General features: G+C 34.3%; 1 protein-coding gene across 3 annotated transcripts in view; it reads right to left on the bottom strand.

The window, feature by feature from the left end:
* The window catches only part of KLHL1 (kelch like family member 1), a 205,344-nt gene that overhangs the window by 94,984 nt on the left and 83,327 nt on the right, over positions 1-27,033 (bottom strand). For all 3 annotated transcript variants that reach the window (XM_051780455.1, XM_051780454.1, XM_051780456.1), the window contains one exon: positions 20,846-21,042. In XM_051780455.1, coding sequence (XP_051636415.1) covers positions 20,846-21,042 — 197 coding nt within the window. The remainder of the gene's footprint in view (positions 1-20,845; positions 21,043-27,033) is intronic.

The raw sequence follows: 27,033 nt of genomic DNA, 5'->3' as shown, positions 1-27,033 counted from the left end.
ACTCTACCTCAGATTTTCGTCTAAACCTAAGCAAAGCAGCTTAACAACCATCAGAATGAACCTTTTGTAGGTTTTACAGCTGAATTAAACTGGCTTAAAGAAAAAGTTTGTATGTCTCTAAAATACTGATCCTCAAAACTACAGCAGAGAAGTTTAGCAATACTTTTAGTTCTGGCTCTGTGTGTCAGTACATGGCTCATGTTTAGAATCAAGATGATCAGTATGTTCAGTGTTTTTGAAAAGTAAAAGAATAATGGAAAATTGATTGTGGTTGAATACAACCTTGTCAGAGGTCCAATTCCAAGTAGAAGCAGATGTTTCATAATAGCTAGTGATTTTCACAGTTTTGACAGTTTTCTTTTACGCGGAGAGATTGCATGTACAAGTTGTTAACTTCTAAATATGTAGTTTGATTTCTGTGTGAAACTCTACTTATTAACTCCACAGTAAGCCCATTACAGAGCTGTACCATAGTAATGCAGTAGAATTTACAGTTACACTCCTAGGTTGAGAGTTTTGGCTTTTTGAGCCATAGATATAAAAAAAACTTCCTTTTTTTATTTCTCTGAACATAAGTTCATCTGCAGAATATGCTTAGTATATAAAGTCACCTGTCTAGAGGATACTATTCAGTCATAAGTTACAAGAATTTCCACATTTCTTTTTAATTATCTTCATTTCAGTGACATGAACAGCAAGTCCAAAATTACAGGTATTATTGATTAAATGGTGTTTTTTGTAACTGGAACTTGGTCAATAATGCTACAAATGTATATAGACATACACAGGTGCATGTGTATATGTGCATGAATATGTATAAACATATACTGAAGACATTCCACCACAGGGTTTTGAATCTGATCTGAATGATAGCTCTAGCTCATGAAAATTCTACAGAAAATTGAAAATTGCAGAATGTCACAAATAATTACATCTGAATATTATGTGACTATTACATTTTCCCTTGATTGTACAGCAGTGGAATGTAGCAAATTTAGACTTCATGCATCAGGTTGACTGACGAAACAGGATGCTCACAGCCTTGATGAGTCTAGCTTGGAATATTTCCAAGCACAGAGATTGCACAGACTCTCAGAGAAAACTGCTACAATGAGTACTACTCTTACTGTGAAGAAGTGTTTTTCACTTGAAAACTGCAACTTGGGGCAGGTGCCCGATGTCCTCTCATTGTGCATCTTCAAGAAAAGAATGATCATCTCTTTCTACAACCCCTGATAGGAAACTGAAAATACTGTCTCCCTTAGCTTTCTTTTCTTCATGAATGTCCCCTCAGGTTCTCTTCATATATTATGTGCTTCCTGTTTCAGCTTCATAGCTGGTTCAATTTGCTCATCAATTGAAAGGACACCAGCTGGAAAATGCATTCCAGTTAAGGCATCATGAATCGTGGGTAGAGGGGAATAATAATTTCCTTCAGTCTGTTGGCTAATGCAATTGAGTATATGGTTAGTATTTATACAGATGCAGCACAAAACTTCATCAGAAGAAAATCTTTTAATAATTTCAGTAGAGAGACTAAACAGTTAAAAACTGATAGTATTGACTTGGGCTGCATGTCATTCAGACAGTCTGTAGACTGTGTGCTACTCTCCATTTGACAACATAAAGACCTGTATAATATCTTTTTGTTAAATCAAAACTGGTATATTTTGCCAACATGTGAAACAGGAACACTGATTAACCTTTGGAAGCATTCCAGAAAATTCAGAGCACTCCAGGTGAAAGCAAAGAAAGAACAAACAACTCTCCCCCCAAAAAACTACAGAAAACCCAACAATAAACAACATAAAACACCTGAGCTTTGACTTAGCTTGGATTTATTCATAGCAAACTACAATATTATTGTATGCCAACTAAGAGGTTTTCCATATAAATTAAATATATGGGGGGAGAATGAGGTATCAGCACCTTTTTGGCACAGACTGAAAAATTAAGAAAATGGAATGGATATAATTGTGTGAACAACAGTTTTGGACCTTTAACTAAAAGTCTTAAAAATCTAATTCTGTGTAGGATACAGAAGTAGGGAATTAGACTATACTACCTGTAGGAAAGTCTTTAATGAAACACAAGTGAAACTATTAATTCTCATTAACCTTTGTATTTTGGGAAAAAGCAATTTCCTTACCTGCCTGACTGTAATAGCAGCATCATAAAGCTTTTCTATACTTTGTTTAACCCTATTGCAACAGCAGCTACACTGGCTAGATATAACTGCTGAAAGTGTTTGAAGGGGGGAATGTTTCTTTTATTTGTATTAGCAGTGCACAGCACTGACCTTCTGAAAAATTATATTGCTGTTAAGCACAAAATGTTGCTCTGACAACAATAAAAAACCCTGACAAGTCTAGACCTATTTAAGACCTTTGCACTAGGTTATACTAAACCATGACTGCCACTGACACAATTTGGTTTTGAGAAACTGCAGATTTAACCAAATATATTCTGCTAATTTAAATAACTTCAATTTTTTTTTAAGTTAACAACCTTAAACAGAAATCATATATCAACTCCTTAGTTGCAATAGAAAGTGATACATAAAAGGCCCACATGTACCTCAGTTTCACAAATGGAAAAGATTCTCTGCAATTCTATTAATCATCAGTACATAAGAACACCTGTACTTATGTCAAAAGGTACAGTGTGCCTGTGAAACCCTGTATTTAGAAGGATAAATTTAAATCATAGGAAGTGTAAAAGAACATGCCAGAATTAACAGGACCTCAAATTAACACATTTAATATAGGTGAAAAATATTTTGATTTTTAATATCATGTCTTTTTGATAGGATCTATTTTATAAAACGTCAGATTAATTTCTTGGGCAGCCTTGTCTAGGTGACTCATTGCAAGCAGGGAAGACTACAGAATTCTAACATAGATGTAAAAAGTAAAAAATAACACATTGTTGGAAATGCACTGATGAGAGAAGGTTCAGAAAGATGACTTGAGTTTGATAGGAGTTCATTTTGCTGGTCTAATGTCTCATTTTCTACAGTGCTTTTCAGCTCCAGATAGACTATTATAAAGACATTAATAAAAGCAAAACAGCTGACTATCTGCTTCCTCCTGAGCAAAGAAATTTCCTATCCTTCCTGATACTGTGGATTCCTCGTTTAGCAAAATTTCTCTAATGACACCCTAAACTCCAAAATGTTCCCCCTGTTGAGTTACCTGTTAAGCAGAATTTAGCCTTTGTCCCACACAGTTCCACTTCACTCAGTTTTCAGTATTCATGACTTAACAAAATGGCAGCCTGCTCCTCAGTTGCACCTTTTTAACAGGACATATCAAGCACTAACAAGGAAAAAAACAGACTAGCATGACATAGATATTTAGAATTAAAGCCAAGAAGACTAGTTAGATCATCAATCTAATTTTTATATATATAAAATATATTCTGCATATACAGTTCACCAATTACCCTCTGACGGGATAATTTCTGCTTTACCTAAATTTTATTCAAATGTATTCAATCCTGAGATGACAATATCTAGAGACGGAGAATTCAATGCTTTTCTTCGTAGCTATCCCAGTTTGTTCCAGTGTTTAAGCAATCTTGTTGATGGAAAAGTGTACCTTATTTCCAATCCATCTAAACTGAATTGGCTCTTGTGAAGGTTTCTCAACTAGATTAAAGAGCTCTTTAGTTCACAGTAGTTTCTCCCCGTGGAGATACACTGTCATCAAGTACCTTGTCTTCTCTTCTTTTTAATAAGCTGAAACAGCCTGAGCACTCTAAAGTATTTATTGCAAGACATTTTCTCTTGTCCTATAATCCAATGTCTCCCTTTTTCACATCTTCCAAATGTCAAGTGCTATTTAGAAATGGTAACATGAGGATTACACAAAATATGCAAAAATCCACTGTTGCATCCAAAGATAAGCCCTTCTTTTGTCACAGTACCACACTGACACAGAAGAGGGTTTATCTATTCCATATATGTATATGACATCTGAAGATATATATATATTTGCAAAGATATATACATGCACGTGTATCAGTAACATAAATTTTGGACTCTGAGTTTTACCTTCATCTTAATTGTGATAAATTTCCTTTCAAGAATTTCAGTATTCTTTTTAGCATATCCTGCTATGGTCTACATGTTTGAAATCAGTGTAACTATTAAAAGTAAGTTCAGGTTTCTGTTAAGTTTCATGATGTTTACATAATTATTGGTAAATACCCTCACTATTGCACTGCAATTAACACTGTTATTCTCTAGATTTAGCAATTAAAACCCTCTAAGTTGTTGTGGGTCTTTTTTTTGTATTTGTTCAAAATAATTTAAATCTACTCTTGCTGCTTCCCACTGCATATCTGTATTTACTGATTTTTATTTTTTCTACACTGATTTTTTTCCATTACATGTATTTTCTTATCTCATTTCTAAGTTGTTTTTGTGGGTTTGTGTTTGAGCCAGTTATTTATTTGGTGAGGATCCTCTCTAAAAGCTTTTTTCCTCTTTTTAGAAATACAAAATCTAGGTAGTCCTACACCTAAGTTTATTTTATACATTTGATTTTAAAGATCTATATCTCCTCAATATCTTAGTTCTTAATCTATTTGGTGAAGTTGACTAACTTATTATAATAACTGTTTTAGCTTTTGCAATCAAGATTGTTAAGTGCTACCCATGGTTTCTTTATCCTTCATTTTAAGTAAAGTTTGCTCATCATCACATGAATCAGTTTTATTTTTGACAACCAGTGTTTCAATGATACTCTGAAGTCATGACATCATGAATTTATTTTGGTTTAGTAACTGTTTAGTAAAGAAACCTGGCATCCAGAAATTACTAGCCCCTACTTTTATTAGAAATATTTACTTACTACATTTTTACATCTTCAAATCTTCCATAATGACAATCCCTCATAATATCTCTCACTTTTACAACTTGAAAGACAACAGCATCTATTTACAAATCTAGTTCTGCTGGTCTCTATCAGACACTTTTCTCTATTTTAATATTCTTCCCTTTTCAGTCTATCAGAACCTTATTATTTTCCTGACTGCCACTCCATTTACCACTGCTACTTTTCACTTCCTTTCTTTAATGAATAAGCCATATCTTCTCATACCTGTGGATGATGTGCATGATAATCAGCTTGTTGCTACCTGAAAAAAATTAAGTTTCACATATGAACTAAAAACTCATCTAGTTAACTGCTCTGTCTTAACATGAGTACATAAATAATTACATATCACTACAGCAGCTTGTTCATTACAGTTTCCTGGGCCGTAGCATTCTTCTCTTGGTCCTTCTTGCTCAGAGTTTCATTTCAAATTCAGACTCTTCATTTTCATCTTTTTACTCTAGGATATACAACTAACTCACTTGTGGGCATATTAAAAAATAATGTTAATGTTAAGCAACCAGTGCAGGTAGTTCCCCATGGTTGGTGTTTCTCATGACTGCCCTGCCAATCCCGGTATTACTGATAAACTTTAGATCGTTCAATTTATTAGAACTGGGTTTTGTTTGGGTTTGGGTTTTTTTGTTGTTGTTGTTGTGTTTTGTGTTGTTTGTTTTTTTTTAATAAACTCTCCTTTGCATGGTAGAGGATACCAACATTACAGATGGGCAAAAAAACTTAGATGGACTCTGAGAATTACTTTGAAGGTAAGTAACACAACTGCTATCAAGATAAATAATATCTATGTAAAATATAAAATATAAAATGCTAACTGAAATATTCTTAGTACTGAAAGCCCTAAAATGAGCCTCTAGAGCCACATTCTTTAGAGATTGCATGTTCATATTTTAAATAATCCACCAGAGGGAGTTATATGAATGAAATAGAAATATTGACAACAAACACAAACACTTAGAAAAAAAAATTAAATACTTACACTTTATTGTTGAACACTAAAATTTTTAGTCAAGTTTATGTCAAGAAAATGAGAGCTTGGTAACTACAGATTCATACTGAAGTTGAAAATTTCAGTGTTCCAGAACACTGGTATAGAGGAGAATGAAATGCAGCTATTTGATATTGAGTCTAATTTTCGGTAGCATGAGTATTTTTGAGTAATTACTGAAGAAAACCATATTTAGCCTTGAGTCAACTGCCAGTCTTTTATTATGGGCACTTCAGTGCTACAGAATATCCTTACAAGTCTTTTTTTTTAGCACTATCAGTGCTAAGTGACAGATTTCCCAAACTATTTTATCCCACATAAAAGCCCCAAGAAATGTCCAAACAATTCTCTATATCTAGTTCTTGGTAATGTTTTCCTTAAGGAAGACACTCAGATTACACTAATGTGCTCTAACCTGTAAAGCACGCTAGCTAAACAGATTAACATCAAATGTGATGTTAATATGGCACCATTTTGAACAAATAATTTCAGGGGTTACAAATAAAGATAAAATATAAGAAGAATCAAGAAGGAATATACAATACTCCTGAAAAAAGTTGAAACAATCTTAACAGGGAGATTCTACAAGTATATGTGTTTGCCAGCTGGTATAACTGAGCATTAGCTTTAATGACTCTAACAAAATTATTTCAGTTTAAGCTAGATTATTTTTTTGCTACTCTAAATACCTTTTAAAGTACTAGATGCAATAATGATTGCAAAATCAAGTAAGGCTATTTCCTTCTAAGAAGAAACTGATTCTTCTTATTTTGAAGCATGTTTTAGTTTCTGAAGTAATTCAGAAGCAGTCATCTTCAGACAGGCTTTTGGAAATGCAATTTCAAAAGTTTAGAAGTTTAAAGGAATCACTCAAATAAACACGTTTTTCCTTCTTCCCTTCTTTCCTTCCTTCTTTTCTTTCTTTTAATTTTTGAGTTGTTCATCTTATTCTAAAGAATAGTTGTTCTTTTCCGCTAGGCTGGAAGTACACTGGATGTTACAAAAGTGGGGTTGCATATAAAGAGGATCATAAAGTGATAAGACAAGTCTGATCATAAAAAAAGACAGAATCTCCAGATATAGGAATGGGGATCAGCTGTAACTGTTAATTGAAAAAAGTCTTCTCTACCTAGGGGAATGCCAGCTATCTCTAACTGACAGAAATTTGCCATACCCTAGAAAATTTTGATACTTGCAACAGAAATAACTACTGCTTTCATTCCACGTCAGCATTGGTTACATTTTCAGAAAATTTGAGAAATGTTTTTACGAATGTTTTTAAGTGTTGAGGTCAACCAATTTCTCATTTACAGTTAGAAACCAACTTCTTGGCTGCACTGATTTTGTCAGGGATAGAGCTATATTTCTTCACAGTAGCTCGTATGGGACTATTTTTTGGATTTATGCTGAAAACAACATTGATAACACAGGGATGTTTTCGTTACTGCTGAGCAGTGCTTACACAGCATCAAGGCCTTTATAATTACATTAGATTGAACATTATAACTATATATAATATAGCTTATATATCATATAAGTACATAATTATATATCAATATAATATATTGATATATATATAATATATATTATATATACCATAATGTATATTTAATATACAATATATAATATATATACACCTTCAATATATTACAAAAATATATCATTATAGTATAATTATTATATAATGGGGATATCCAGTAACTTAACACTTGGTTATAATACTATTTGTTTTTAAGTTTAAAAGTTGCAAATGATGAAGATCAATACTTGCCCAGAAAATCTCCAAAGAAACCATCATTAGTCTTGAGTGATACCTGAAAAATCCCTCTGATTTCATCTGGAATAGTCATTAAATTTATGGAGGCAATTAAAACGTACCATAAAGAGCAGAAGAAAAGGAGAGGATTCAATGAATGAGCAGCATACCTGGAGAGCGAAGCTAACATTTGTTGTCATTTCTGGTAATCCTTTTTTGATTTCTTTATATTTGCTGCCTTTCCAGCTTAATTTTAAGTTTTCCATTACATAGTCACTATGTAGCACAGAATTGCTACAGACAACTATTAAGGTGTGTGTCTACTTTAAGTGACCAAGAAGTGAAATATCCCTACAGCACATATGGAAAGATGGTAAAGAGTGGAAATCAAAGAGAAGGGAAGGAGGAAAGGAAAGAAGGAAGGAAAGCAGGTAGCAAGAAGGGAGAGTGTGAAAGCAGGAAAGCAAGAAGAGAAAGAGGGAAGGAGGGGAAAGGGACATAGGGAAGGCGGAAGCAGGAGGAGAGAGACTAGAAGAGACGGAGGAAGGGAGAAGAAAGAGGAGAGAAAAGTGAAAGAAGTTAATCATATTGTGAAAGACAGCAAGATGTAAAAAATGAAATTACATAATTCATTAGATATAGCTATATTTCTTGGTCTAGCCTCATGCATTTTAGATGTTGATCATATAAAAAGCACACCATATTGGTGCTGTATAGTTTTATTGTTTTTTTTTTCAGAAAAGATTACATGACAAAAGCAGATCCAATGTAGCTGATGAGCATTTCTACAACAATTTAAATGTACTTTTTTTATTTTTATATAAAAGGACATGATTCAGAATATTTTAATTTTTTATATTATATTGTCCTCTTTTGTAGCTATCATCTGTTACGATGTCTGTAGCAGGGTGAATTTATGCTGCTACTTTTAGTCTGTGTTTGGCCCCAGCCACCTGTTGTAGTTTATATTCTCCCTGCCACGTTCACTGATAAAACAGTGAATTCGTCCTTGGAGGGAGAACTTCTGTATAAACTATTTTAATTGGTGTTCTACTATTGGTTCATTGTCTGCCAAGGGCATTTGAAGGAGAAATCGAAGAGGAGGGGAGGAAGGCTCGACCCACTCAATTAGAAAAGACCCCCAAAGCACACTGTGTGTGCGTTAGGGGATTTCCAAAGTTCCCACGCATGCGCTGAAGGGATGAACTTACATAACCAAGAGGGTGGGACTGAGAACCTCTGGTGGGGCGGTACTGGCTACACCTCCCTGGGCAGAGGTGTTCATTGATTGTATAAAAGCAGACAGTGTTTTCCTGGAAGAGAGCTAGCTTCACAACAAGGACAACGTTGCCTTTTGGCAGGGACACCTGCCAGTTTGTGAACTTACTGACTCTCCAAGGATGTAGCTTCTGCTATAGGCATGCTAGGTCGGTAAAATAACTTTATGGGCAACAGCTGGGTGACTGGGGAGGTCGTGCTGGGGGCTTATTTCTCTCCTCCTTCCTCCTCTTGGTAATAAATATCAGTTTTGTTGAGCTTGCAACGGTGTCATGGTTTTCAAGATTCAGTATGTTCGAATCTCTCCCTAATACAGATGTCTTTAACACCTTCAAGTCTAAATGAGTTATAAAAATGTGACAGGTTTACATTAAATATTTCCATAAAGGAAAAAAAAATTATTTCTCGTACGGATGATTTCCAGTCAACATGAGACGATATGTTATTTCTTGGTGTCAAGAAAGAAATACATGATGAACAGTTGACAATGAGGAGGAGGCAGGGAGAAAGAGCACCAGACAGTGTAATGCTGCAAAGTTCAATTTAATAACTGAACCAAACCAGTGGGTAAGCTGTGTCAGGAAAAACTTCATGCTCCCACGCGTACAACCCACACACACTTCCAGTTACTGAAGCTGGCCCTAAATGTGAGTTGGCACAGTGGAGCCTCGGGAAATGCAACACTTTCTGCAGCTCAGTGCTGGATGCCTGCACAACAATACACGCATTCCTCTGCCCTTCTGGTCCCAATCTCTATTACTGAGGAGCTGTCACACAGGCCACCAATAAAATCAGTCCATTATGATATGATGTAACTTTCTGTCAGCTTCAGGCTTTGTTTTTCTCTTCCTTGCTGTACCAAGGCTTACCACAGTCCATCTTTGCTTTGTATTGTCAGCCACACATCATTATATCCAGTCACCCAACTCAGCTCATTATATCCAGTCACCCAACTCCTTATTAGCACAAGGTTGTGATGTTCCCATGACAGAAAAACTTTTTGAAAGTTTGCAATATCACAAAAAGTGTTCTAAATGTGAGTCAGCATATTTTAAGGCTCAGGATGGAGTAACATGTCAATGAAATGGAAAGACTAAAGTCTTGTCTATTAACAATGAATATTTTTTTTAATATAGACGGTGTAAGTCAGAACATGCACTCTTCTGTCCCCCTGGGTCCACTTAGGAAGAAATACTTGTACATGATGTTTTTTCCCAGTATCTCTGCATTATGACTCTCTAACATCTGTCATTATTGTATTGAAGGGTCCCTGCACATGGACAGAACACTGTAAAGTTTCAATTTCTCATACAGCTTCAGGAAAGAGTAGGGCTAACCTCTATTGTGAACTTTTTTTCCTCCCAGTACTGGCATATCAAAAAAGATACTATTCTTTGAGATTCCATTGTCTTCACTTCTGAATGACACCAAATTCTTTATGACTTAGTCAACAGAGAAATGAGCTACCTGCCCTGCTTTATACTGAAAACATTATTGCCAGATAAGATCAGACTGAATATTCTTAAGCCATTTTAAGAATATGAGCCCCTGATGATTTCAGAAAGCAGAGCAATGACTAGGGACAAGAATCTTGGAGATGGAGTTTCTACAGAGTAAGATTTCTACTGGCCATATACTCTTCTGTTTACTTTCTCAATCCTAGCCTAAGATTCACTTTTCTACCATGTCTCATTCCTGTATCTTCCCTTCCTCTGTTTTTCCTAACAGAGTTCCCCATGATAGTATGAGTTCAATCATCCTGTCCAATGTTATCTCTTTTTCCCCTCCCGCCAGCTATATATTCCAGTTAGGCTATATTCTTTGTTACTGGAGAAGCCCACAGAAATCACTAGGGACCTTTCAACCCTAAAGTACCTCTTCTCAATCCTAAAGTATTGGGAATAGCAGACAGAAAACACACTCACAGGTTATGTCATGCTTTCTTGGTACCCCTGAATTGGAACTTCAATACATACTACATTTTCAGAGAATTCAGCCCTCAACTTCTAATTTTCTACATACACAATCTAAGTACTCTTGAGGGGTTTTGTATTTATCCACACTTGGATGCTCTTTCATGAAAACAAAGAAAGAAAGTTTATCCCCAGTACTGGGACATGCAAAAAATTCAGGTATTTGATGTTACACTAGTATGCAGACTCAAAGGTTTGAATTTACAGCTACAAAATTCAGCTGCCTTGATTCTCATCTTCATTGTTTTCCACAAATGCCAAGAAAATCCTCCAAAATTCACTGTCTTTGGAGGCTTTTTCAATATGATGTTTGAAGTTCTGTATGTACTGAGAGATTCATGCTGATTTTAGGTATTCACCAATGTTTGTTAGGTTAAGAGTTTGCTTGTCCTGAGCAACCTATTAAAGGCAGTAATTTATTGTTGCCTACAGTTCAGTGAGATGAAGCAGAATTTATGAATTGATATATTCTTCACTTGAGAGATTGAGATGTACATCTGCTGACCTCAAAGACAAACAATAACCATATGATGAAGAAGAGACGTATCAGAGCACCCTTAATACACAATTCTACTTCTGATAGCACTCTGAAGTATAGAAAATATTAATTTGATGGGATATTAACATTGCTGGTGAATATTTAGGTTTCTGGAACTAGAAAAAACTTGAAAAACAGATTAAAACCACAGGAACTGTTGAGTCTTGTGAATCATGTAAAAAGATTGTTCATCTGAGAGTGCTACTTTTCAGACCAGCACTCTCTAGGATTAATACAACATTCTGCCATATGAACCTTTTTAATGTGGCATTTAGGTAATCAAATTTAAATTCCTGATGATTAAGAAGCCATCAAATTGTGATTAATTTACTATAGACTATTTGCTTAACTATTTTCCTGTAGATTTCACAGCATTTTACTATCAGCAGTTGTCTTTTCTACTTTCTATTAATTATCTTGCTGTCCATATACTAGTTCTTGAAATGCTCTTACATTCCTCTTCTCCTACTGTGTCTTGATGGAGTGGTACTGTAATGTGCTATGTCACAGCTGTACTAAGGAGAACTTAAAAAAAAGCACCAAGTGCTGATTATTACTTTCAAACAAGAATCTTAAAAATACTGAGTGAGAAAAGTGATCTGTGAAGAAAAATTTCTTCTTAAAGAAGAAAAGAAGAAGAAAAAAAGAAAAAGACATAGGTAATAAGGGTCATAATAATACTCATAATAGTTAAATGTCATGATTTTAAAAAAAAAACCCTGAAATATTTTAAGAAAGTCATCCTATGGAGAGAAATATCCTAGTCTAAGTTTAGTTTTGTATGTAAAGATCAAATTTTGTGGTTTGTTTGAAAGTTACAAGCATTTTAGGACTTTTGTTTGTGTTTGCAGTGTTGAAGATATTCACTTTCGGGTATCACTAGTATGGCTTTTAAAAGGCAAACCAGAAAGTTTTAAACCTCAAAAAATATACTTCCCCATCAGGCATAATTTATACAGTCAGTTCCAAAATGCTTTTCTTTTTAATCTCTGTATCTCTGGTAACATCATTTATTTCAATTATTCTGGTTTCTTTGGAGTATTTTCAACTTAATTTTACTTGTCAAGGGATGCCAGAGAGGGAAAGGATCATACAAAAAACCCCTCCAAAAGCAACCAACCAACCAAAACCAAAATCCCCCAAAAAACAAACAACCCCCCCCCCAAAAACAAACAAACAAACAAAAAAACACAAGCAGTTGGAGTGTCAAAATAACAACTTTAAAAATCAGAATTTAAATGGTTAAATAGGGATCTGTTTTCTTGAATTATCATTCTATGTAGATCTAGGAGTCATTTTAAGTAGAGATATAATTAAACTTTTTACTTCAAGCTACTGCCATGAGCATAAGAAAATTGCTGAATGTTTTAAAATTTCAATGTGTTACTGTTAACTTGTTGCTAACATGCTACCAATAGCTTATTGCTAATAAAAGCCAATTAAATGCTAGCTCTGGTAAACCCATCTGTTTCACAGTGCTTGAAATGTAAAACTAAAAAAATAAAAAATATCTGAACTTTTGTTTCATGTCATCCGTGGATACATAGTTCATTCCTAAGACCACTGAAAATGTACAGGAAATATATATCAAAGCCTCATAGAATAATTTTAGTTCAAAGTGACCTCATCTAGTCATACTCCCTGTACATGTTTCAACTAGGTCAGGGTACTCAGCAACATATTCAGTCAAGAACAGATCCCAAAAATTCAACTGGTTGTTGTTTTCCTAGCATTTAACTACTCCAATTGTTTTTTAAAAAAATCTTAAAGTCCAGTTGGGATTTTCTGTAGTCTAATATGTGTCTGTTGCCTATCAATCTCCACCTCCAACAACAGTGTGGCACCTTCTTGTCTGTATCCCCCAGTCATGTAGATGCAGAGAAGAGTAACATCTCCTCCCAGGTTCATCGGCCCAGCTTCCCCAGACTTCACTCAGGTGCTATGTGTTCCAGCATCCAATTAGCATGCTGACCTCCACTGGACTAACTCCAGTATATCCATGTCTCTGTTGTACTAAGGAACACCAAAGGAGACACAGCACTTTGTATTTGGTCTCATGGGTGCCAAACAGGGAAGGATCACCTTCTTCAATTTTTTCATTCTCACTAATACACCCCAGGATGCTGATGGCCTTCTCGTTGCCATGGTACATTGCTGGCTTACATTCAACTTGGTGTCCTTTTCTGCAGAGCTGCTTCTTCAACAGTTGCTCCCCAGCCTGTACCAATGCAACGGGTTACTTGTCCCCAGATGGCAGGACTTTGCATTTCCCTTTGGTGAACTTCACAATATTTCTCAGTTATGGGACCAGTCCTGTTTAATACCTTTATTAATGATCTGGACATGGAAATTAAGTGCAACCTCAGTCAGTTTGCAGGCAACAAAAAGTTGGGCAGGAGTGTAGAAGGGGAAGAAAGCTCTGGAGAGAGGTTTAGACTGGTGAAAAGGAAGCTCAGGGGAGACATTATTCCTCTCTGCAACTACCTGAAAGGAGCTTGTGTTGAGGTGGGGTTTGGCAGCTTCTCCCAGGCAACTAGCAATAGGACAAGAGGAGGGAAACAGCCTCAAGGTTCAGGTTGGATATTAGGAAAAATTTCTTCACTGGTGAAGCATTGGAACAGGCTCCTCAATGAACTGGTGGAGTCACTGTCCCTGGAAGTGTCAAAAAAGAAGTACATTGTCACTTTGTGATATGGTTTAGTTGGTATGGTGGTATTCAGTCAAAGCCTGGATTTGACCGGAGGTCATTTCCATGGAGGTCATTTCCAACTTTAATGATTCTATGATTTTATGCTTTCAGCCCATTGCTCCAGCATGCTTTCTAAAAAGCAGCCTTGTCTTCAAACATATTGATAGTCTCTCCCTACCAGTTTCATGACATCTGCAAATTTGCTGAGAACTCCATCCTATTATCTAGATAATTATTAAAGTTGTTAGACAGTACTGGACCCAGAAATAATTTGTGAGGAACATCACTATTTACTGGCTGGACTTTTTACTATAGATCGCGAGTCTCTGAGTCTGTCTATCCAGTCAGCCTTCCATGCATCTCATTATATATTTATCCATATGTTACCAATGTGATGATAAGGAGGTCAAAGTGGTCAAAAGAAAGTACAATATGAAGTTAATAAAGCTGTTATCTGATCAGTGTCTATTGAGTAGCATCTGGTGTGGAAAGCCAACTGATGACCTTGTACATAAAAAGTTAAGCATCATATGCTAAATGTCCTAGTTCTGGCCAGGACAGGGTTAATTTTTGCAGTAGCCAGAAGAGGGCATGTGGTTAGGACCCTGAGGGTATTCTATAACACCTCAAGTCATTTTCTGGGGACTTAGGAAGAATTCCCTTCTGTATTGGGTAGCATGGTGGTGGGAGGGGTCAGGTATTGTTGAGGTTTTTCCCGTGGTGAGCACGTGAATCATTTACCTCTGTTCATTGTCTTATTTCATTGCCATTTGCAGCAAATTGTTCTTAATCCACGATCTTTACCTTTTCTGTTTCCAATTCTCCTCTCCAGCCCACCACAGGGGGAGGGGGAGGACAAAGGGGGAGTGAGCGAGCAGCACATGGTGGGAACACTAAAAAATTGGAGAATACCAGTCTTACCATGACACTGAAGAACTGTTAAAGGGAGTTTTCTTGCCTCACTTGCTATCTGACCTTAGTTAAAGTCATATTAATACTGAAATAAACCCCGATGTCTGAATGTGCAACCACAACTCAATGACTGTTATCACCATCTATCAGTATCTCAATAATATTTTCCTTAATTTGAATATGGAGTAACATTGCAATATTTCAAAATACTCAGGATGAGCTATTGTTAATGCAACTGGATAGTAAAGGTTTTATATATCCCTCCTTACCCACTCACCCCACCAAGCTTTAACCATGAAATTTTGTAACTTAGATAATAAACATAACTAATAACATGATCACTGAAGCTCTTCACCATAAAAGATCATTACAAAATTTGCATAAGGCATACGCTTCACATAAATGAAACAGTTGCTCCATCTGCAGTATAATCGGGATTCTCAGCAAGTTAAAGAGTCCATATAGAGTCAGTACATGTCACTGAGATTACTTAAGTGCTTATAATTAGGTTTGAATAATGTTTCGCTGTGCTAGGACTAATGACCCTTGCAGTGTGAAGCACAGAACTGCATCTGTGAGAAGCTAAACACCTTCTACCATTTGCAAACATTCTGCATCTCCCAGGCTTGGAACTGTAATATATGTTAGGGTCCTTTATATTGCTAACATTATGATTGGGTTACAGACACATCGATCACTTTACTCATTTATGTTCTTCAGATCATTCAGAAATTTTTACTTATGGCCATTCTCCTGCTCAGTGCATCAAAGTAATTCGAAGATTTTACAAGTTTATGTTTAGTAATTCGTCTTGAAATATGATGAAATAAAAATGTAGAACAAGCTCTATCATTTCAACTCTCAAACTGCAGTTTCAAGATGCAAAATGATCACTGAGGTTTAAGTGAAGTTTCCTGAGAGGTGAAGCACTGACAGATTTAATAGTTCTATCTATGAAGTATCTCAAGTTTCTGTTGGAAGCAATCAGGCTCCAATCAAATGGCATAATAATGAGATGAAGAAACGGGTACCATATCTTGGAATGTAACACTCTCCATTTCTAAGCACTACCTATATATGAAACCCCTTTTAACTAGAAGAATAAAGATCTGTCACTAAAAATGCTTGCCAGAAAAAAATCATTTGCTTTAACTAATTGATATGTTCTATTTTGCTGCCTTTTTTAATAAAAAAAAGACATCACACATGCAATTCACTCTATTATCATGTAACTGGCAGTAAATTAGAAAATTAAACTTATCAGACATATGGAGATGTAGATTGAAAGTTTTCAGAAACTGACAAGCTAGTAACAACCCAGATTGTAATTAAGAAGTACAGAAATCTTGAATCAAGAGACATGGATATTTGTTGCCATTTAAATTAGCAGATTCATTAAAAATAAAAAAAAAAAAGAAAATTAAAAATCACACAATAAAACACTGGCAGGATGATTTCATACCTCAGAAATAAAACAAACTACATTAAATCTGATGTGCCTAAAAAAGAAATCAATGAAAATTTACATTTTTGGTCTTATTAACTTCTTCCTCCTAATGTTTTCATTTGAAACATTGCTATCTAAGTTCCATTTCTAAAAAGCACAGAGAATGCAATCTCCAACTTTAATTGTTCACTAACTTTTTATGAAGTCTACCTTCCTCTTTTCTTCCACCAACCTCATAATTTGCTATATGGCAAGTGTATTTTCTAAAGATTTTTCAAATGTTATCTGATTTTCCTTCACTGCTATTCTTATATTCCTCTCTTAGATTTTGAATTTCAAAATAATAATTTGATATTTGATACTGAATCTAAATATCCCAGTAAATACCAGGGATATTATAACTCTGCTCATGGGAAGGGACATATAACTGTACAGTGAACAATTTTTACTTCCATTAGATACTTTCTGCATGCTGAGCAATGACTACATTTTGAAAAAAAATTGTCACATTTGAATTAGTTCTCGACATACCTCTGACAACTATGAAAACAAAAATTTGTATTCATTGCTTCCACAGATTTCATGGTTGAAGGAAATCGAAGCTATTCAATACAACAGAAAACAAGTGTTGGAAAGGATATATCTCCTGAAGTCAACAGGATTCTTAATTTCAGTTATCTGCTCCTTAGAAGCTATTTCTTCTTCAATATAAAGAAATTTCCAAGCTCAAATGTCTTGCCCTTGTAACAAGTTATGCGAATGCACAAAGCAAGTTGACTATATATATATATATATATGCATATAATTTCTTTTTTCTGTTTAATGAACAACAGTGTAATTTAGAATTTATATCAAGCTGGACACTAGGTAAGGAAATTTCTTTTGAAAAATGAAAATTAAAACATTTATGGAGATTCAATGAAGCAAACCATTTCCATGAAAATATATTGATTTTCATTAAAATGCTGTTGTGAATACAACTGTGAATGACTTTCTACTTAAAAGGAACCGGTGGAGAAAAGCTGTAAGACATTTGCCAGGTACAATGCAATAACAGAGCTATAGTTTTATTGCTTCTTTTTTTAATGAATCAATGAATTTATTTTCAGCTATGTAATTAACTATGAAGCAAAATTATTCAAAGATGAGATTTGAGTCATATATTAAAATTACTACACATTTGATTGCATAAGCTACACCTATAAATCTATTTTTGCAAGATTATTTGAAAAACTTTGTCTTGCTCTCCATTTCCCACCAGTGTAGAACTTTTATTTCTTTGAGTGTTTTTATCTCAAAAAACATTATAGTACAGCACTTTTATTTCTGGTCAGGCCTATTTGTATAGAAATAAATTAAGGTTAGTTGAATAAAGAGTATTATTTTTGGTTTTGACAGTTCTTGGCTACAATGTTGAAGAGACATACAGTGGGGTCAAAACTTAATGTATTAGTAGATGTAAAGAGCAAAACGAAAAGCAGACAATTTCAGTCATTACCCTCATTTTTCTTTACTTTGGGGACCCTTATATCTACTCCATTTAGCTTTGTTATTTGTACTCTATTAAAAAAAGTCATGAAGATTAGCATTCTAGAACTGACAATTCAGTCAGTCAGTTATAAATCCCTATTAAATGAACTGATATATTATTAAAATATTTTGGTAATACAGTGCTAAATATCCTGAAAGTAACTTAATCTTTCTAATGCATTTATAATCATAGTATTATTTTACTGTTCAAAAGCTGTTAGAGTTCTCTCAAATGCTGTCAGAGCTCCCCCTTCATCCAAGTTTTCTCCCACTAAGTGCTTTTGACATCAGAGATGTTAATTTCCTAGCAATTCCACAATTAATATGATACATACTTTAAGTAAATATTTAAGACAGTAAGCCAAGAAAAATTCAATTCACTCGTTTCATGTTTCACATTTTCAAAGACAAAAATTATTTTCTCTTTTGAAAACTGAAACCCTGAAACTTTGAAAGCTGCATTCATGAATATGTTACTCTGCTTGCATGGTAAATTTTTACAAGCAAACAATTCACAGTATGCCAGTTAAGGAAGTACTATTACTTCCTATTCACAGCAGGTTTTTGTCATGACACCTTGGAAGAGGATTCACAGAACAAGAATTTGAGATACATCACTTGCAACTCTTAAAGAAAGCATCCTTAAAAGCTTTAAAGAAAGGGCCTTAAAGTTCTTTTGAAAGAACAAGAACTTTTTAAAAAAGAAATGTGATTTTTCCATCCTGTTTTTAAAGAGGGTTTCCCCTCAAATCCTTTGCATAAGACTGGAGGAGTTTGCTAACAAACTTCCTCTTTCCCTGCTTAATGTTTGCTCTAATCACAGTCCACGCTAATCTCCTGGAGCCTGAAGGAAAAAATAATGGTTTCTGTCACAGAGATGATGCATCTGCTCTTTGCCTGTGCTCATCACTTTCCTATCCTTTCTTCACATCCAAAATTCTGCTGTTCCAAGGTATCTTCCCTGCACTGTTGAAGTTTTTCCTGGCTATGCAGGAAACCACTTTTCTCATATGTAGATTCCCCCGACTGAGAGTGCCCTACTCAAGACAGGCAGTAAGGCACTCTTTCCCCACTCCCAACTGGTCTTCTGCACCCTCTAGCACAAAACAGTAAGTCAAATAGATGTGAGCTGACTCACACCTAAATGAAGTAACACGATGCCTATGAAAATGTCATGCACCATGAAGCTTATCTGTTAGAGTCATGTTTTCATTGAATCAGAAAAAAAATATTGTAATTTCACTGCTGATTAGATGTATTTGTTTTTCATGCAAAGAGAACATATGACTATTGTGCATGCTTGCAAATGCCATTGCAATTAAATCACAGTGTGCTTATTAATTACAACTGACATCATTTTGGATCTGCCATCTTTTGTTGATGATTTTCCCATTACACATAATTCAGATTTTAGATCTGAGTATTAAAAAGAATAATAGATTATATACCTAATATCTCAGAAATGGGCACAGATCTTTGTGGACCTTGTGATATGTCAGATATGTATTAGTCACAAGTCTTCAAATGTATTATAATGAGTAATTTCATTCACCCAAAAAATATTTCAGTAAGTTGTTTTAAAGAATAACAAGATTTTTTTTAATCAATTTTTTGTCTATTTTTTATATTTTTCATTATACCGTTTTTCACTCACAAAAAACCAAAATAAATCTGAAAATATGAAAGTAATCTATAAATATAAAAAAATTATAAAAAGATTGAATTCTTTCAAAATGTATCTGTTCAATTCTAATGCAATCTCATTCCAAAGTAGATCAGATGAATGCTGCTCTGACAGCTTATTTCTCTCCACTGACAGATGAAGGTTAAACTGACTAGCTTGGATCTGGAAAGCTACAATTTAAATTAATAAATACAAAGAAACCATAGAACTAAGCTCAAGAAGTGCAAGATGGGTATAACTACCTGAACTGCAGTGGTAAGAAAAACACAGTTAAATCTGTGAAATACAACATGTTATTAGCTATTGTAAAGAATAAAAAAAATAAGGACATAACTGCTGAACAAGAGAAGTAGATTCAATGAAATGTGCTCTATTACTTCAATAATAACTTCAGTATAGACCTTAAGGGACCATTATTTCTCAGAAATGATAAATAATCGACTATTTCTGCAAGTTTAATTTCATGAGCCAGATGTTTTTAATTTTGTCAAAGTATGAAGAATCAAATGACTACCAATATGATTTAATTTCTGAATAAGTAGCATATTTTGCTTCACTGATTCTGATTAATTTTTAGTATTAATACCATACCTGCACCGTCAGATAAAACTTGAAAAATTTTAACTATGATCAGATAAAATTCCTTATTTCTAGAACTCTTTGTCTTAATCTACTTCACAGATGACTAAATGGAGGGATAATCCTTGATTAAAAAAACCCCACGACCCAACAAAACTTCTCTTGATATTGTTCCTATGCATTACAATGACAATTACAAAGCTTTCCTAAAGCTAAACTAAAAGAAAGGGATTAAAAAGTATTCTCATGATTTACATACACTCTTACTATTCTTACCTGTATGTGATCATGCATCTAAATAAGACATATGCTGTTCTGACCTAGCAGACAGTGCATCCATCATAGAAGGTTAATTCTTCACTAGGAAGTGAAGTTATGAGAACTTCTCTAGAAGTTATCAGAATTAACCTTCATAGGAATCACCATTTCTATGGTTTCAAAAGGACCACTTATGAATAAAGTTCCATGGAAGTACAGAATAATTTCAAGCCAAAACCAAAAAAGGTATTTTTACTTATAGAGGATATATAGTATTCACAAGATTATAATTTAGATACTCCAAAACTGTCTTACCATGGTGTAGTTGTGAGCCACCTTCATAAGCTCTGTGCATCCTTGTGCATCAGCAAATGCTCGTATTCCCAAACAGTTGGATGGGTGCAAAAGCTTCATTAGAAAATGGCAGCAAACTTCTACTACTTGAGGAAGCTGGAGGAGGCAGGCAGCTGCTAGAAGATTTTCAATGGTATCTTCTTTCAGTTCCAGGCAGCCTAAAAAAAAGGGTTGGTAACACATGCAAACTTATTTACTTGGTATTTACAAAACATGCAGTATTCAAAAGATATTTTTAAAAATAATCATAGTTCTATATAAATAAATCTACAGAAAAAGTGAAGAAAAGAAGGATTAGTCTCCCTGACTGAACATCTCAGGGACCTGAACATTACAGTATTAAAAACATTTCTTTTTAAACTTCTATTAATTCAACTATATAATAGGCATACAAAGAGAGACTGTAGAGTGTGGAATGGAAGAGAAGACTTAGGAATATCAACCGGGTTGTGGATGTTTTTTTTGTTGTGTTTCTTTTCTTTTTTTTTTCCACTGAAGTTGGTGATAAAACTTGTATTATGTTCAGTGGCACAGAGCAAACTTCAAAATAATTTACTTCCCTGAAAAGAATGAAATAACTTCCTAGTATAGTATGAATAAACCCATAAATCACAGAATCTGCTGATTTGGAAGGGACCCACAAGGATCATTGAGTCCAACCCTTAGCCCTGCACAGGACCATCCCCAGGACTCAAACCATGTGCCCAAGAGTATCATTCAAATGCTTCTTGAACTCTGTCAGGCTTGGTGCTGTGACCACATATCTTCAAATAAGGCTTACAATCTTCCAACTTGGTGTTGCTCATTTGTAATGTGACTTTGGGGTTAATTTTATCTGAGAAACATATGGCAGGCTTCTCATAGCATATCGTTCTTCTAAAATATTTTATATTAGTGAAAAGTACATATATGCATGCCTAATACTTATCTTCCATTAAATCATACTTATATTGTACTTAATTCTGTACTGACTTGTCAGTACCTTTACCTTGCAGACTGATGCACTTTTTAACAAATAAAAGGTAAAATAGAATAAAATAAACCTTTAAAAATTATTTTTTATTGAGAAATATGTAATTCTTGTTATAGTGCTCCCTCCCAACCAAAATTTTTATTTTTTTTTTCATTAGTATCTTATAAATCTCTTGCATTAACAACTTAAGAAATCATAAATTAAAGATTACAAGGATGACTTGTGGAACTGGGAAAAAAAAGTATAGGAAAATAAAAAACTGCAATTATAAATTGTAAACAACACTTCTGATTTTATTTTGCTGTACTTGGAAAATCATCTCAAACTATAAGAGGATTAAGTGTATATAGATCTTTCTCTTCAAAGTGATATAGTTCAACACTCAGATAAACTCCTTTTTTTCTCTCCACACAAACTTTGTATCTGTTGTCACATAAAAAAAACCCCACCTACAAATCTTAACAGTTCTATCTCATGGCACTAAGGAGTTCTAAAGCCACCAACTTCACAACAGTATGCCATTGAAAAGCTGCTTTATATTGCAATACCAAACCCAAAATACAGTAACATTAACACTACACATCTGATCTTTTCTACTTTCACTTTATCTGGAGCTTTTAATACATGATGGAAACTGAACTTATATTTTACTGGATGTAGTGATAATACATCCTTTTGCAATCCTTTGCATTGGATCAAGTGCACAGCCTGATTTCAGTGGTTTTCCTCTGCTTATTTTTATGCTTCTATTAATGTCACGTGAGCTTCTCTTTATGTTATCTGGCAGTTTCTCAGAATTTCTGTCCACCACACCTTTATGCAATGTGGTCAGAAAGCACACTCAGCAGCAGATTCTTGGGTGACCTCCAATCAATTTAGCAATGACATTCCCACATTTGCTACATGCTTGCAGGTAATGACTAGCTCAACATACAATCTATTATCTTGAAGATGGTTTCATTGTGTCAAGTGGAATATATCAGAAGATAGTTGTTTTCATGTTAAAAATTATCACCCTGGTACCAGAAGGCAGAAAATTAAAAATTTGCAAAACACCTGTGAAAAGGAGATGGACTGAGAAATGGAAAAAAAAAATTAAAAAAAAAGGAGTCCTCGATCTCCTTTACTTATGTGTTATTTATTTTTCAACAATGAGCTCAGTAAAGTCTCTGGCCCTATAAAACCGATCCAGATATCATTTGCAAAGTGATGTAAGTATTGAAAGAATGACCATCATTTTGAGGAAAGGTAATGGTATAGCTACCATAGTTCGGCTTTTTATCACTGAATGTAGCTACCCTTAGGAGAAGAGCACAAAGGAATCAGTTGAAGCCACATCAATCTATTTGTTTTCAAATTGAAGATACTTTCTGTTAACTTTAAGGTAGACTAGTCCTGGTAGGCTACTAGTTGGGAAATAGTAGAATTAAACTAAGTTTAAATCAATAAAAATCATTATCTGTTCTATAAATTACATATTTCCTTATGCAACCAACATGGTTATTTTGAAGAAGATCCTTCACATTTTTATGAAAGAGTGTAAACACATTTCTGCCTTACACATTAATAGAGGATGTAAATATAAAATGGCTTCTGGGGTATCTAGGTATATAAATATATTATAGTTTGACTTATTTTTAAATAAATTCAGAAATACTAATTTACTGCTTACTATTTACTATGATAAGAGCAAGAAAAGTACACTCAATATGAGTTAAAGAGTTTATTGTTCTTCATTCTTTAGGCTTCAATCATAGATAAGTTTTTAATCCATCTAAATATTTTCCAAGTCTTTTATCTTCTTTTTTAAGCATCAAGACACCTTCATAAATTTTTTCACAAGGGCTGTATTCACTTTTTCAGAAGAATGCTATGACATTTTTATGCAAATTGCTCTGGGATATCAAGTGTTTAGTATGGTCAGAGTTTGAAAAAAGAAAGTTGTTAGGAAGCTCTGAATATACAATCTTCAGACAGTTTCATACTGGCAATTAGAAGATGCAAGTATCTATTTAAAAATGATTAATAGGATATTCAAGGGGGCATTAATACTATTGCTTCTTCAATTCACCTCCCCCTCATATTTTTATGCAATAAGTAGCTTACACAAGTGTGTCAGTCTGGGAAAAACAAGTTAACCAGAGTTTTAAATCTTCTTTTGTATTAAATTAATTAAGATGAAAAAAATATGAGGAAAAAACAATCAAAAGAACTTTTATGTATTCTAATTGTTATTCTAAATTATAGATTTATTTGTGACAAATTTTGTGTGCATTCCTTACGCAGAAATTAAAATGCCTGTCTCTAGCATGCATTCTCATAATGAATGCATAAATTTTATTACCTCATTACCAAATGTGAAGCAGAGATAATATAAAAAAATTCCCTGATATTCTTATTCTTTTGTTAAAACTTTTCCCAAGTTCAGGGACAGTTTTGGTATTTTTTTTTTAATTTTTATTTTGCTTTTATTCTATCTTCTACACAATTGACTACACTATAGAACTCTTTTTTATTTCTAAGGAATCACTGCATATCTGACCACCCTTGGATGATGTTAATAAGGTCAGTGTTTCACAGCTATTGACCAATAGGTGGGACCTGTGGTGGGACCACTCAGTAGGTATTGCTCATTTGCTCTGTGCATAAGCAACAAATTTTCATCCAAATTTTTCACACATCATAATATCATTTTACCTCATGTGCACAGTAATTTTTTTTCTCTCTTGTAATTACACACATCCATTCATAGCAAGACTATTCAACATTCTTAAGATACCTGTGAGTAAGGGTGTAACAGTGAAGTCATTGGAAGTGTCAAGGAATTAGAAACAAAGGCTAGAACTAATTCTTTGTAATCAGATATTTAAAATTTTACCTTTCTATTTCATGTGTCTTGATCAACTGTGTTGCAGTTCTGAAGTGCTGCTGAATGGAATTATTTCCATAGGCTAACCAGTTGTAGGAATGCAGCTTCTCTATTAGGTGTCATTTTTTTAAAAATAAAGGCAGTAAATGGTATCAAGATAATATTTATTCAGATTTTGCATAGTAGATAAATTGCTTACAATTATGACTACAAGAAATAACTTTTTTGAAGAAGCATCAAATGCCAGTGAACACTTGAAAAAGTTTATAAAAAAAGGTAATATACTTCATATTGCTACAATAGGCCTTTCTGCCATTGCTTATCATTAATCTTTCCAAGTCTTAGGTTCTTGTCAGGTAGCCACCTGAGCTAATCACTCCTTTTACAGTCCACGGAGAGAAATATGAGGTGTTTCACCTGTCCTGTTTTAGTCGTGTACTTCAGAATGAGATGAATCACTCTGAATGGCTATTTCTTGTTTTCAGCTACAAAAAGAGCACCTTCATTTGACTTACTGAGACGCTGCTGATATTTATATTTGTTGATATGAACTCAGGGCATCTGCTCCCAAACACAATAGCTGAATCATCAAAATCATCAGGTTTCAGGTGATGAAATGCTCCTTGGTTTGATCAGTTCTCTCTGTTACTGTCAACTCCTGGTAATGACATAGTGTGTAAAATCACCTCTTATGTCTATTCTTGAATATCAGTCAGTGAAGAATGCTACAAAAAGTATTTTCCCTTAGCAGAACATCTTTTAGTCTCCAGGTGATTTCTAAAGGCAATGTTAAGGTTTTGATTTTGACCTATGCCTTGAAAGGTAAGTTCTACATTGTATCATTTTCCATACTTTTCATAAAGGTGAAGTTGTTTTCAGAACAGAAAACAGGACACAATATATTCGCTTTGCAGAGGTTTCTCCTGATCAAACTTTTTTTATTTTCTATTAATTACTTGCTGCAGACCACATTCATCAGTTGCAAGTGAGGAAGATAGGCTGATTGTGTTTATTTAGAATCATAGAATGGGATGGGTTGAAAGTGACCTTGCAGATCATCTAGTTCCAGCCCCCTTGCCATAGGCAGGGACACCTTTCACCAGACCAAGTTGTTCAGAGCCCCATCCAGCCTGGACTTGAACACTGCCAGGGATGGGGCAACCTGTTCCAGTGCCTCAACAACCTCATAGTAAAGAATTTCTTCCTGTTATCTGATCTAAACCTGCTCTGCTTCAGTTTGAAGTGTTTGTCCTGTCACTACATGCTCAGAAAAGCATTCACTTGATTCAGATATATAATTTCGACTATGATTAAATGGTCGATTATATTGCCAGCTATGTTATTATTTGGTAGTCTCCTCACTACCAAGCATGACTTCAAAATTATGAAATCTGTAATATAAAATGAATTTTAAATTTATATTTTTGCATTATTACGTATAAAACAATTTCATCAGTTATTCCAGAGCCATAAATATATGCAGGTTGACAAAAATTAAAAAGCCTCCATCACAGTAATATGGGAATTATTATAAATTGAATAGAATCACTCTTTTAAAATACTGTATAATTATTTACACCTTAATCATGTTATATCTTTAAGCAAGTGGACTAAAGTGGCCTAATCACATGATCATTCATCAGTACTGCCAAAGTCCACTGTATTTAAATGGCATGGAAATTTACAACATTGCAGAGCGATAAGGAAATGGTATTAACAAATAAAAATTCACCCTGAGCAAGAAACTTCTTGCAAATGTCTGGCTAAAGATTAGAAAAGTAAATTACAAAAAAAAAATCCATGATGTGTTACCTTTTCATCTCCTGGTCTGTGAAAAAAAAAACCACCAAAACCCAACAAACCACAACACCTCTGTTTTATAACTAAAATGTCATGTTTTCAAAGAAAATTTGTCCGCTGACTTATATACATCAGCTTTTTAGAGAGAAACATTAAGATGTTATTTTCTCCTTATGAAGGAACTGCCATTCACGTGCCTTATCTCACTTTCTATAGTTTAACTTAGTGACCTGTAAGATATACATGAGTAAAAACAATAAATCATTTAGCTGTGAGTCTAATATTCATAAAACCTTTTTGACAACTGTGAAGAAAGGTATGTTAGCACTCTGAGACTGAAGATATGTTTTTCCATTGGTTATAGAAAACTCGTTAAAATATGAATAACATTGCTGGGATTATGTGCTAAATATTACTAGTCTGTACTTGCGTAGATGGTCATTATATTAGTAATATAATAATTCAACTATTACACAGTCGTATTTGGAAATTTTAAGCTTAATTTTA

Source organism: Manacus candei, unplaced genomic scaffold (assembly GCF_025592945.1).
Source record: "Manacus candei isolate 608988 ecotype Guabito, Panama unplaced genomic scaffold, ASM2559294v1 h1tg000014l, whole genome shotgun sequence".
NCBI lineage: Eukaryota > Metazoa > Chordata > Aves > Passeriformes > Pipridae > Manacus > Manacus candei.
Note: the sequence above shows the minus strand (reverse complement) of the source record. Positions and strands in the feature narration are given on the sequence as shown.